Source organism: Eptesicus fuscus, chromosome 16 (assembly GCF_027574615.1).
Source record: "Eptesicus fuscus isolate TK198812 chromosome 16, DD_ASM_mEF_20220401, whole genome shotgun sequence".
NCBI classification, from domain to species: domain Eukaryota; kingdom Metazoa; phylum Chordata; class Mammalia; order Chiroptera; family Vespertilionidae; genus Eptesicus; species Eptesicus fuscus.
Genome location: NC_072488.1, coordinates 67,876,882 through 67,890,544, shown reverse-complemented (window position 1 = coordinate 67,890,544; position 13,663 = coordinate 67,876,882). Strand labels below are relative to the sequence as shown.

General features: G+C 49.0%; 1 protein-coding gene across 3 annotated transcripts in view; it reads right to left on the bottom strand.

The window, feature by feature from the left end:
* Nucleotides 1–13,078, bottom strand: part of RNF149 (ring finger protein 149) — a 40,132-nt gene extending 27,054 nt beyond the window's left edge. For 2 of the 3 annotated variants that reach the window (XM_054727829.1, XM_054727830.1), the window contains exon 1: nt 12,474–13,077. In XM_054727829.1, the coding sequence (XP_054583804.1) occupies nt 12,474–12,933 (460 nt within the window). In that variant the 5' untranslated portion in view covers nt 12,934–13,077. Of the gene's footprint in view, nt 1–12,473 lie in introns of all 3 variants that reach the window. The other variant, XM_054727827.1, reaches the window with a different exon arrangement.
* Between the last annotated feature and the right edge of the window lie 585 nt (nt 13,079–13,663).

Here is a 13,663-nt window from a genome sequence, read left to right as displayed (position 1 = left end):
TCAAAAAGAAACTGTACAGTTTTTCTCCAGTAAGTGGGTTTTAGACATATGAAACGTTGTGGGATAGATAAAAACACTTTACCCGTAACACTGCCAAAGATGAGCGTGTGTGACACACTGTACGGACAAGAGAGCGCACAAGTCTGCACCCTCACACACCGAGGTTAGCGAATTACTGCAGCCGGGTGGAGGGCAATGGAATCAACACGTTTTCTAAACACACGTCTCTTGACCCATTGGTTCCACATCCAAGAACTCAATGGCACAGATATACACACCTATGTACACGTGAGGTACCTATAAAGCTATTGAATGCCAGTGTTTTTTCTATCACAATCTAAACATCCATCAGTAAGAAAGCCGCTTATAATGACAGTGTCTGTACACAGGTGGAGGCAGCAGCTCTGTCAATACTGATAGCACTCAAGCTACACAGATGAGAGAAACGCATCATGTCACACGGTGTGGACCAGAGATCTACACGGCTGTACCAGTCTAGGGGGCCGAAAGGTTGGCGACCGCTGGTCTAGACCACCTCTGGGAGGCGGGCCCAGAGACTGCAGCCTCTCTGAGAGGAGTTGGCAAAGGAAGAATTCTGTACTGTGTGCACATGTTACTACCCAAAACTTAATTTAAAAATCCATATATAATGTTTTCCGGCATTACACTGAAACCACACTGTAACACCATTTTATCTTAAGAGAGAAATTTAATCCGTAGCAAATCCACTGTGACCCTCGCCATGGAGTTCAATTACTGAAACACCAGAGGGCACCGTTCTCAGTGGCTCCTGTCTGGAAGCTGATCCTGTGACCTGGGCCGAAAGCATCACTTTGAAAGAACTGACGTTGTCTCAGCGCTCCCACAACCACTGGGCATTTCCACCTTCGGGAAAACAGACACCTGGTAGCTAAGAAAGGCACGTATAGAAACAACTATGCTGGCTCCACCACTCGTAACCACAGGGCACTTCACAAGCCGAAAGCCCTTTATAGAAAGCTCCTCTCTGCGGAAGTTTCAGGAACATACTAATGCAGGAAGCCCAGCCTCAGTTCACAACCTTCACACAGAACAAAACTGTCTCTGCCATGCTGACAGCCACACTCACACCGGCACCGCTGCGGCGTTCTCGTGACAGCGCAGAGAAGCTCTGGAGCACTTCCCGTTCACATCTCACTCAAGCGGAAAGAGGCCACGCGATCATCTTACAGAGGAGGCTCGGAAATCGTGAGAGCTGCTCAGTGTCGTCAGCACCCGGAAAGGCCGGGTCTGGAAAAATCAGCACCTGTACCGTCATGGGGGACACAGGCTTCCGAGCCACAGCCTGGGTTCAACCTCATTCTGCTACTCCTGTCCGGGTCAGGAGAATGCAGCTTCTCTGAGAATATGTCTTCAGCTACAAAACAGAGAGGAGGATTTTCTATTTTGAACTGTCACCTGTTTAATAAGGAAGTGGAAAACCGAGCTGCAGAAATGAGGTGATTGTTTCACCTGGGGAGACAGGCATTTCAGTTACATCGTGGAGGACCGGGAAGGTTACAAGCAAAGGAAATTGTGAAACCACCCAGGCTGTGAAGCCAACATAAAAACATACTTGGGATGGTAACTGGTCCGGTTTGGGTGACCGAAGGCATTACTCTCATTATCCTAGTGCCTCACTGCCGGGAACCAATTCCAGCGTGTCATAATTACAAGTTTCACCGAAAGGTTGTGAAGCTTGGGGAGCTCAACAAGGGTGAGTCAAATGTTGGAACGGCTGAAAGGCACTTCCCCCAAACCTGAATAGGACTGTCTGCTGCCAGACAGCTCAGGGCATTTTATTACCTCCTGTTGGCCAAACAGCTGGACAGCTGTAGGCTATTCCCCGAACTGACAATGCTTCTAAACCAGTGATGGCGAACCTATGACACGCGTGTCAGCACTGACACGCGTAGCCATTTCTGATGACACGTGGCCGCCTCAGCGGCCGCAGGCCGAGGATGAAACATTTGCGAGATAATGTTTTTTCCTCAAAGTGACACACTACCCGAGTTATGCTCAGTTTTTTGGCGAAGTTTGACACACCGAGACCTTACCCTTTGAAGTGTATGTCTCCACCTTGCCTTAGGACAAATTGTGTTAATAAATAGCACAGGGTCCTTAGACAAGGGGTAGTCTTCTAGCTCCTTTAGCTGAAGATCCTCTGACCCACAATGCCTTTCAAAATTATCTTTCGTCCTTGGGCTCCTTCTTAATCTACATGCAGCTCCTTTCTCCAGATTGCTGAGCCCTTTGTAAGGCTGGGACAAGAACCCTGGCACTTCACATAGAAGCTGGCACATAGTAAGTGTTTAGTAACTGTTTGTTGAATAAACAAACAAACGAATGAATGAGAGGTGAAAAAGGAACTGAGAGGAGAGAGGTTCTTCAACACCTAAAATCAAGTGGGAGAGGGGTGAGGCAACGCACGCTCATCATGAGAAAGGTCCCCTGAACTGAAAACACTTGTCATAGCAACTTGAAATTTTCACCTAGGAAATTAATCTTAGTTTAGGGAGTTAAAAGAAATAATTTAAAAAGTATTCTGTGCCTAGGACGAAGGCTAACCTGTTTGCTGTGTATACTGTAATTACATCAGCAAGACTACTTCTGAGATCTACTTTAAATTAGTAAAACTCAGAATGAAGACTCATCCTGCCCCGTGATGTGCTTTTCGGGGACATTTCTGGATGAACAGGAGGCAGGGCAGCTGAGTAAAAATGCACTTGCTGGGTCGCTGCCTGCACAACCCACGGGCGCTGGCCCTGCCCTGCTCTCGGAGCACCTCACGCCCAGGGGCCTCAGCGGCTAGGACAGCACACCACAGCTCACTCCCAAACCGAACAGCTGGCTTCTTCACAGAAGGCACACCCACCTAAAGACCCGGGACAGGTGAGGAAAAGCCCTTAGAATCACTTTTCTTCCTTAGGCTTGACCATTGCTATCAATCACACTGGACTAAGAAAGTCATCTTGTGCAACTCTCCCCCACCCCTGCCCCCAAATCTACACACATCAACATCAGACAGGAGAACTGGAGGCAGTTTGCTTTATTTTTGTCTTACACTTTAGCACAAGGTCTTTGCACAGAGTACACAATAAAAAACCTACTTGAAAATAATAATAAATATCAAATAAAGTATTCTTTAGCAAGCCAAATTATCCACAAAACTCTTCTATGCCCAAAATAAAATTGGATGTATTGCTATTTCCTTTAAAATTTCTGTGTTCCTCCTATACCTTGTCAAAAATGTAAAAAAAAAAAATTATAAAGAAAAAAAAATCTGGTTTGCAGTCAATAGCTTCAAAATTCTAGAGGGTTACCTTTGAGTCTAGCGTACCATTTCTCCTCCCAAGGAAACTACTTAAAAAGTAGATCTCAACATTCTGTTGAAAGAGATGAGAACTATTGAAATATTTAAAGTGGTAGATTAGATTTCTGTTCTAGAAAACTAATTCAGGCAGCAAGGAATACATTTTAAAGCTCTAGCAAGAAAACCCCATGAACGTTCAGGTTTTCTTTTTCCAAAAACTTAAACTTCTATATCCTCTCCACCTTTTCCCCTTAACCTGGAGACTTCAGGTTAAGATTCAGCATCAGCTCCACCTAAGGCCTTTCAGCACCATCTACCCCTTTGAGTATGCCATGCGTCCAGCCTCTTAGGTATGCTTCTTTTTATATACCTATTATAATTCTTTATAGTCTCTTTCCCTCACTAAACCAGTACCACCTGTTCTCATTTACTAGTTTTGTAGCCCAGCATCAAACAGTGATGGCCCAGAGAAGGGTTTCTGAATGAATCAATCTAAAAAATGGATTATCTTCTGGTATTATAGTTGAAATGACCCAATAAGGGGAAATAGTACACTAAATATAAATGTAAATGTCTCTGAAATTTGAAGCTATTTTACATTTTTATGGTTGGATCAGAGTGAAGAGGACCCCAAAACAAATGCAGTTCTCTTCCTGGAATGTTAAATTATGTTTTCAATAATTTGGCTTGCTTAAAAATATTTTGTTTTTAGTGAATATATTACTTAACAATCTTGCTGAGAACTCTGTAATTTTCCTAAATGCATTACTTTATTTCAATCATTCAGCCTTTTGCCACCCCTACCTCACACCACACATCCCCAGAGACACTTTCTCTATCATCTTAACTTGTCCTCCAAAACTTAATCTTTCTTCGAACTGTCCTAGTTAATTAATTCCACCTTCTAGGAAGCTGTCAGCTGTCATTTCTGTCTTGTTATAGCACCAAAATACATACTAAATTCAAAGCTAAATCTTTAGATCGTTTGTGGGAGTGAGCATTAAAGATCATCAAGAATTTATCAGTCTAGGCTGAGACAGTATTTGAATCCTCCCAAAATCACAACAAAATTACAACAGAACTGCAGAACCGCCAACACTCAGAGCCACCTGAAATCTAGGTGAACAGAATTCCTACAACTAAGGATTTAAAGCAGCAGCCACACTGACACTGGTAGGAAGGGAAGAGATGCAGAATGAGAGAGGCTGGTACCACACCTATGTATAGCCGATAAAATCAGGAGGATGTCTCAGGTACAGTTGTCCCCCCTACCCCCCGGGGTGAAGTGTCCCAGCCCCACACTAGGTCCCCCCAGCCCAAGGTTTCAACGCCAGGAAGAGAAGTTCCCATAACTCTGGGCTGTAAAAACCTGCAGCGATTGTGGCTAAGTGAGACAGAGGCTGCTGGAGTCCCAGGCAGTTCCTCTTAACCCTTTGCACTCACTTGCTTTTTTCTCGATTCCTTTATTCTACTCGGGATTTAATTTTTTAAATACCCCAGATTTTACAAAGCGCGGTAGTAGAATAAAAAACTGGAGTTTCTTTTCATACAAACTTATTTATTTGGATTTTTTAATATTTCAAATTATTGATACATTCAAAGAGTATAAAAAGAGCTGTTACCGATGCTAACCGTGTCGAGTCACACTCGACATCCGAGTGCAAAAGGTTAAAGGGCCGGCACACGGACTTACTAGGACTCACTCCCTCTGAGCTTCAGCACTGGGGCAGCAGCTCAAAAGGTATCAGGAAATACAGGGAGAAACTAAATTGTCCAGCACCAGAGTGCGAACTGGAGGAGCGGCTTAATTCCCGACAGAAGTGCTGGCAGAGGCCATTGTTCTTTCGATGAGCCTCCCCCCGACAGAGCTGGCAGGTGGGCACCATAACGGAGCCTCCATCAACTTAGCTAAAGCTATTGCCCCACCATGGCGATTCCCTGAAGCACCGCCCATCCAACTTGTGGGTCCACCCAATCTACTTTCATTGGCTTTTCCAAACAAATGGCCTGTCTTGGCTCGTGCTCAGACTTTCTTAAAATCTCTCAAACAAGCAGCATCTGGCCTTGGTGTGCCTCATACCTCTCACTAAATTGCCCCAGACCTGGCACTAGTGGCGGCTGGCCTTAGTTTGTAGCTTGGCCTCTCCTGGGCACCTCCAAGTCCAGCACAAGTAGCAGCCATCTGCAGACTGCTTTGCAGGTCCTGATGGGTGGCTCTAAGCAGGGCAAAGGTGGCAGCTGAGCTTGGCCTGTACCTCCTTGGAGGTCTGATATTCAGACCACATTGAAGTACCACCAACCACCTCCACAAGCACCACATTCTAGGGGCAGACTTAGCGGGCACGAGAGCCCTGCTAAGTCCTACTCTGTGGGGCCAGCTCCTGCACAGCTGATCCCCCATGGTGGTCACAGGCAGTCCTGGCAGCCAACTGGCCTGGGAGTAAATCCCTCCCCCATTGACGTGCCAACAGCAATCAAGGCTCAACTACAACAGGAAGGTGTACACAGCCCACACAGGGGTGCACCTAGAGTGCCCAGCTTGATGACTGGGGAGACTGTGCCACTGGACTCTACTACTGGACGCCGACTACATAAGACCACTCTATCAACCCTGGGAGACAGCAGCTCTACCTGACACGTGGATACAAACAGGGAGGCTGCCAAAATGAGGGTACAAAGACACATGTTCTAAATAAAAGAACAGCACAAAACTCCAGAAGAACTAAACAAAATGGAGACAAGCAATATGCCAGATGCAGAGTTCAAAACACTTGTTTTAAGGATGCTCAATGAACTTAGGGAAAAAGTAGACGAACTTAAAACTTCAATAAAGAGATAGGAAACATAAAAACGGAACTAGAAACACACACACACAAAAAAAAACCTAGTCAGAAATGAAGACTACATGAACTGAAACGAAGAATACATTACAGGAAATCAACAGTACAACAGCTGAAGCAGAGGATCAAATTAGATATTTGGAAGGCAAGGAAGCAGAAAACACTCAATCAGAACAGAAAAAAAGAATCCAAAAAATGAGAATAAAAAACACAAAAGAATAGTATAAGGAGCCTCTGGGACAACTTCAGGCATACCAACATTCACAAAATGGTGACGCAAGAAGGAGAAAAGAGCAAGAAATTAAGAACCTACTTGAAAAAATGTTGGGTCCTAACTGGTTTGGCTCAGTGGACAGAGCGTCAGCCTGTCGACTGAAGGGTCCCAGGTTCGATTCCAGTCAAGGGCATGTGCCTTGGTTGCAGGCACATCCCCAGTAGGGGGTGTACAGGAGGCAGCTGATGGATGTTTCTCTCTCATCAATGTTTCTAACTCTCTATCCTCTCCCTTCCTCTGTAAAAAAATCAAAAAATATATATTAAAAAACATAATGTTGGAAAACTTTCCTAATCTGGTGAAGGAAATAAACATGTAGGTCCAAGAAGTTCAGAGTCCAAAACAAGACGAAACCAAAGAAGCCCACACCAACACAATAATTAAAATGCCAAAGGTTAAAGACAAAGAGATAATCTTAAAAGCAGCGAGAGAAAAGCAGTTAGTTATCTCCAAGAAAGCTCCCATAAGACTGTCAGGTGACTTCTCAACAGAAACTTTGCAGGCCAGAAGGAACTGATTTAAAGTGATGTAAAGCAAGGACCTACAACCAAGATTTCTCTATCCAGCAAAGCTATAATTTAGAACTGAAGAACATATAAAGAGCTTCCCAGACAAGAAAAAGCTTAAGGAGTTCATCACCACGAAACCAGCTTTACATGAAATGTTAGAGAGTCTCCTTGAAGAAGAAAAAGAATAAAATGGCAACAAACACGTATCTATCAACACTTGAATCTAAAAAACAAAATAGAGGAACAAACAGACCAGAAACAGACTCAGAGATACAGAGAACATTTTGACAGTTGCCAGGGAGGAGATTTGGAGGATGGATGTAAAGATAAAAGGATTAAGAAGTACAAATTGGTAGTATCAGAATAGTCATGGAGATGTAAAGTACAGCATTGGGAATATAGTCAATAATATTCTAATAGCCGAAACCGGTTTGGCTCAGTGGATAGAGCGTCGGTCTGCGGACTGAAGGGTCCCAGGTTCGATTCCGGTCAAGGGCATGTACATTGGTTGCGGGCACATCCCCGGTGGGGGGTGTGCAGGAGGCAGCTGGTCGATGTTTCTCTCTCATCGATGTTTCTAGCTCTCTATCCCTCTCCCTTCCTCTCTGTAAAAAAATAATATTCTAATAACTATGTATGGTGTCATCTGGGTATGAAATTTATCAGGATGATCACTTAGTAAGTTATATAATGATCACTTAGTAAGTTATATAATGTCTAATCACTGGGTTGTACACCTGGGATGAATATATTATTGTATGTCAAAACTGTAACTGAAAAATAAGAATTACATAAAATAAAAAAAAGTGTTATTCATAAAAGACTACTGTGCTCTGCAAACACAAAATGCACATCTCTCTTAAGGTCAGAGACTTCTTTTTTAAACCCTCACTCGAGGATATAGTTATTGATTTGAGAGAGAGAAGAAGGAGGGAGGGAGAGAGAAACATCAATGTAGAAAGTGAAACATTGATAGGTTGCCTCCCATACATGCCCCAATTAGGGATTGAACCCACAACCTAGGTATATGCCTTGACCTGGAATCAAACCTGCAACCTTTTTGGTGTATGGGATGATGTTACAATCAACTGAGCTAGCAAGTTGGGGGAAGGTCAAAGACTTCTTACACATCTTTGTCATCTCCCTCCACCCCTACTATGGCCTCTTCCCCAAACACAGCTCACAGCTCTAAGCCCTGCCATACTTGGCACTTAGTAAACAACTATCAACAGAATGAAAGCACCAATCCTAAAAGGCCATACCAAGATTTCAGCTAAAGAATCATTCAACTTATTAACCGACAGTAACTACACTAAGGCCAATCCTATAAAATAAAGAGGTAATATGCAAATTGACCATCACTCTAACACACAAGATGGCCGCCTCCATGTGGACACAAGATGGCTGCCACAAGATGGCCAGTAGGGGAGGGCAGTTGGCGGCGACCAGGCCTGTAGGGGAGGGCAGTTGGGGGCAACCAGGCTGGCAGGGGAGGGCAGTTAGAGGTAATTGGGCTGGCAGGGGAGGGCAGTCAGGGGCAATAGGGCAGTTAGGGGCAACCAGGCCAGCAAGGGAGCGAAGTTAGGGGTGACCGGCCAGCAGGGAAGGGCAGTTGGGGGCAACCACGCCTGCAGGCAAGGACAGTTAGGGGCGACCAGGTCTGCAGGGGAGGGCAGTTGGGGGCGACTGGGCCAGCAGGGGAGGGCAGTTAGGGGTGACCAGGTCAGCAGGGGAGGGCAGTTAGGGGCAATTGGGCCGGCAGGGGAGGGCAGTTGGGAGCGACCAGGCCTGCAGGGGAAGGCAGTTAGGGGTGACCAGCCCGGCAAGGGAAGGCAGTTAGGGGTGACCAGCCCGGCAAGGGAAGGCAGTTAGGGGTGACCAGGCCGGCAGGGGAGGGGAGTTAGACGTCGATCAGGTTGGCAGGGGAGTGGTTAGGGGTGATCAGGCTGGCAGGCAGGCAGGCGAGCAGCTGGGAGCCAGCAGTCCTGGATTGTGAGACTGCCCATTTAGGAGTCCCAGATTGGAAAGGGTGCAGGCTGGGCAGAGGGACACGACCTCCCCTGTGCATGAATTTCATGCACCAGGCCTCTAGTCTATAATAAAAGCGTAATATGCTAATTAGACCGAACAGCTGAATATTGAACGACTGTCTAGATGACCTTCCGGACAACCATCCGGGACCACGCTATGACACTCAATGGCACAAGGCCAGCCAAGGTAGGTGAGTGCAATTGGTCGGCGGCCCGGCCATCACCCCATGATCGCCCTGCAGAGGGAGGCCCAGGCCACTGGCCCATGGGGCGAACAATCGGGGAGCTGCATGATCGCCCGCAGAGGGAGGCCCAGGCCACCAACAGGCAGGCTGCGGTGGGTGGGATCTCCCTCTGCAAGGGAAGCCGGTGCCGGCAGGCAGCTGGGGGAAGGACGGCCTACTCTTGCATGAATTTTGTGCATTGGGCCTCTAGTACTGTATAAAAGCTTTCATTTCAATTATTTGACTTGTATCAATTTTTACTGATCATGTTCAAACTGACTTCTAGCCATCTTTGCAATATCTTCATTGTTGCTTATTGCTCTCACTAGGCACAAACTCCTCAAAGCTGGTATATGTCTTATGTATTTCTGTCTCTGAGAAGACACAATACTGGGCTCAGTACCTGTTTGCTAAAGGGCATCCACTCTGGGTATTAGTGTAACACTTCTTACAGCTGTTCTGACAGATAATTATCTTAAAGTCATGATTTATTTTAGAGCCACACTATAATACCGATATAAACCCAAAATGTCTTATACTGAATTCTAGTAGAATCAAGCAACATGTTTAGAAAAACTGGAGAAATTCTCCCTGAGACTCTCATGATTCAATTTGAGAAGCGGCCATCTCCACCGATTTTGTCTAACACCAGGGTTACACAGGAGCACTGAGTAAAAGCCCAAGGTTTTTACTGGCTCTAGCCTCATTCTGACAGAATGCTAGAAGCTTAAGTCTGCACTGCCTTCACGGTTGTGTGTAACATTTCAGATTTAAGTTTGTCACAACTGGTTCTTCTGACTTAATCACATTCATTCTATTTGAATTCTATCCCATTCTGATACATCCGACCCTTAGCCCCAGCTGGATCAAGTTCTGTGAGGGCCCTTCTTGTACAGTCCCCGCTACATTGGCCCTGATGTTTCCACTTGGACCAGCCCGACAGGCTAACTGGATTCTCTACTTCCGGTTTTTCTGGTGTCTAACCCATTAGTCATACTGCTCCCAAACTGGCCATCCCCCTTTCAGTCAGTGGTGCAAAAAGATGGATGATTTAGTCATCCCCGCTCCTCATTCCGCGCCCCCCCCCCCCCTTGGCAATATCTGGAGACATGCTGTCACAACTCGGGGGAGAGGCCAGGGGCGCTGCTAACCATCCTGTAATGCACAGGACAGTCCCTCCCACAACAAAGAATGATCTGACCTCACGTCACCTTGTTGCTTTGGGCCAGTCATTTACATCCTTTGAATGTTAGTTTCCTCATTGGCAAATGGGGCTAAAATACCACCGTCAAGGGCTGTCAGGAGGGTTACGTGCTGCTGCAGACCAGCGGTCGCCAACCGCTGGCACGGAGAACACTGAGCGCTGTGCCTAAGCACTGGGTACGTCCACACATTAAAAAAACTGCTGTTCCTTTCTTCCTTTTTCTCAAACAGAATTATTCTCACAGCAACAAGGCTAGAATGGACACTGATAGTGGGAACAAATGCTTACAAGGAGAAGAGTTAAAATAAGAAGGGTTTTCCTGGGCCTGGATAAACTGTATGTCAATAATACAAGCAAGGTTGCTGAACCATGGTTAGGACCAGTCCTGTAAGTCTGGAAAGATGTTAGTGTCATTATAAAAAAGTGCAGATTTAAGTCCCGCCAGTGTGGCTCAGTGGCTGAGCGTTGACCTGTGAACCAGGAGGTCATGGTTCGGTTCCTGGTCAGGGCACATGCCCAGGTTGCGGGCTTGATCCCCAGTGTGGGGTGTGTAAAGGCAGCCGATTGATGATTCTCTCTCATCACTGATGTCTCTCTCCCTCCCTCTTCCTTACTCTCTGAAACCAATGAAAACATATTTTTAAAACAATGCAGATTTAGGAAACTGCAGGCTGATGAGCCTGCCATTGGAAAGAAAATGGCCATATTAAAATCTGTAGACTGAGAAGGGACTGAAAGGATCCTGACACAACTGCCTAATTCGGGAAACACTCTGGATTGGATGGATCTGGAATGCTATGTGCAATCTGATGGGCAGGACTTTTCATGAGGCTTGGGTACAATGACAATTGGGTAGATTTGTAATCATTGGAATAACTGCCCAATACTCTAAATGGACGTCTCCATTTCCTCTCCAAATCCACTTCCTTTCTGTTGCAACTGAGGAATTTTGCCTTTACTATCTGAGGTCAAGCCCTCCACCAGTGTCCTGGACACCATTTCTCCAAGACCCTCCTCTGCCAGATTCCTCTTCCCTACCCCATCTCTAGCAGACCATCCCTTCCCACTTCCAAAACGCCTCACCCCCGCCACCGCCCTCCCTGGCCCACAGTTTCTGCCCCTGTCCCAGCTCCTCCCACACCCTTTCAGGCAACCTGTGTCCGCTTCCTCACCTCTCAGCTGACTTCCGTTCCTATCACTCGGCTAAAGTAGGGCAAATCCAAAGACACTTTCCTGTCTTCACTTTATTGTCAGGTTCTGAACTTGCATTCAGAAAGCCAAAATAGAATGAAAAAGTTGCAGAAGTAGCAGAAACTTGAAAAGATTTTAACAACAGTAAGTCCAGAATGAGTCATGATCTTGCAAAAACAGAAAAACAGTTCCGCTGCGTACTGGTCAAAAGGCACTCGGACCCAGTTCTGAAGGTATCTTACAAGACACTTTTAAACGATCGCTGCTTCTTGAAGATGCAACCTGTTGCCCTGGGGAATGAGTGTAAGTAGGAGGGCTCACCTGGCAAAAAGCAAGATCTTTTCTGGAATCAACACGGCATTAAAAATTTCATCTAAACTCAAGGCTAAACGAATCTGATTGGCAGTCAAGCCAGTGTCATAACCTTACATTCAGTAAGTGAGACAACATACCCAAACTTAAATCCAGGCTTTCTGGCTCAGAGGTAAGTCCGGTTTTCCGGCTCAGGTGAGAATGCTCAGACATGTTTTCAGAAAGTCAAGAAACCGGTGCTGCCAAGCACCCTGTACTCGGGGGAGGGACAGCCAGGCCTGCAGTGCCCGGGGGAGTGAGGTTCCTGCCCCACCCGACTGGAAAGGGACCCACGATGAGCCATCACGAGACTGCCAGGTTAGAATCACACTCCTCCCCCTGTGGATTTTAATTTCTCCCGCCCCCACCACGGCCCGCGGAGAAGGGCCCAGGGCGACGCTGTCATCTGTGGTGGGCTGGCGTCCCTCCTAACAGCACCCCAGGGGGGTCGCCAGCAAATCCAGGGCTTCCGGAGTCTGGGACCGCCCCCGCCCCTGCCCGCGCGCCCAGCCCGCTCACCCGCGTGCGACATGGGCCCGGTGAGGTTCCCGTGGCGCTCCTCGTTATAGATCACCACGGCCGAGGCGTTGCTCCGCGCCGCCACCAGCACCTTGTCCTTGAAGGTGCAGCCCCCACGCGCCACCAGGGCGACCCAGGGCGCGGCTCCGCGGCCGCCAGGCGCGGGCACCACGAAGCGTGTGTCGGGCGCGCAACCCTCGGGGTCGCCGTCCCCAGCGCGGGGGACGCCCACCAGGCCCAGCGCGCCCTCCTTGGGGGAGCTGTCGCCGAAGCGGCCGCTCTCCGAGACGCTGCACACGGTCCGGTTCGTCTGCCGGTCCACGTACTGGAGGCTCACCACGGCCGAGTACCACTCGAGCGCCTGGCCCCCGGCCCCCGGCGCGCACAGGGCCAGCGCCAGCAGCGCCGGCAGCGCCAGCGCACCGCGGGCCGCGCCGCCGGCCTCGGGCCGCCGCGCCATGGAGCCGCCACCAGCGAGGAGGAGCGGCCGGGCGGGGCTCCCCGGGGCCTGCGGGAGCGCCGGCGTCGGAGGAAGCTGAGGAGCGAGGCCGAGCGTCCGCCGCCGGCGGGAGAGCGCGAACGGTGGGCGGGCGGAGCGCACGCGCACCCGGGGTAGAGCAGGGGTGGGTGGGACGGCGGAGGGGCGGGGCCACAGGAGGAGCCGGGGCCAGGGGACTGTGGGCGGGGCTGGGGCTGGGGGCGGGGCTGGGTCAGTGGGCGGGCGGAGCGCACGCGCACCCGGGGTAGAGCAGGGGTGGGTGGGACGGCGGAGGGGCGGGGCCACAGGAGGAGCCGGGGCCAGGGGGCTGGGGGCGGGGCTGGGGCTGGGGGCGGGGCTGGGGCAGTGGGCGGGGCTGGGGCAGTGGGCGGGGCGGGGCGGCGTAGGGAGGGGCAATGGGCTGCGGGAGCCCCGGGTGACTCGCGGTCGCGCGGGCCCGGAGCCGGAGGAGCCCGCGGGCGAGGAGCTCGCGCCGCCGCCCACGCCCTCGCTGGCGCCCAGGCGGCGGGGCCACCGGCCAGCCTTGTGCAAGGGGGACCCCCGGTGCCCCGGAAGCCACGGGCAAGTGACCGCCGAGAAACGGGAAGCTTCCCCGCGAGGCGTGGGAGCGGGATTGTGTAAAACTACTCAGCGGATGTTCATGACGAATTTTTTTAGAAGCATTTAATTTTTAGTTTTTTGTATTGCTTCC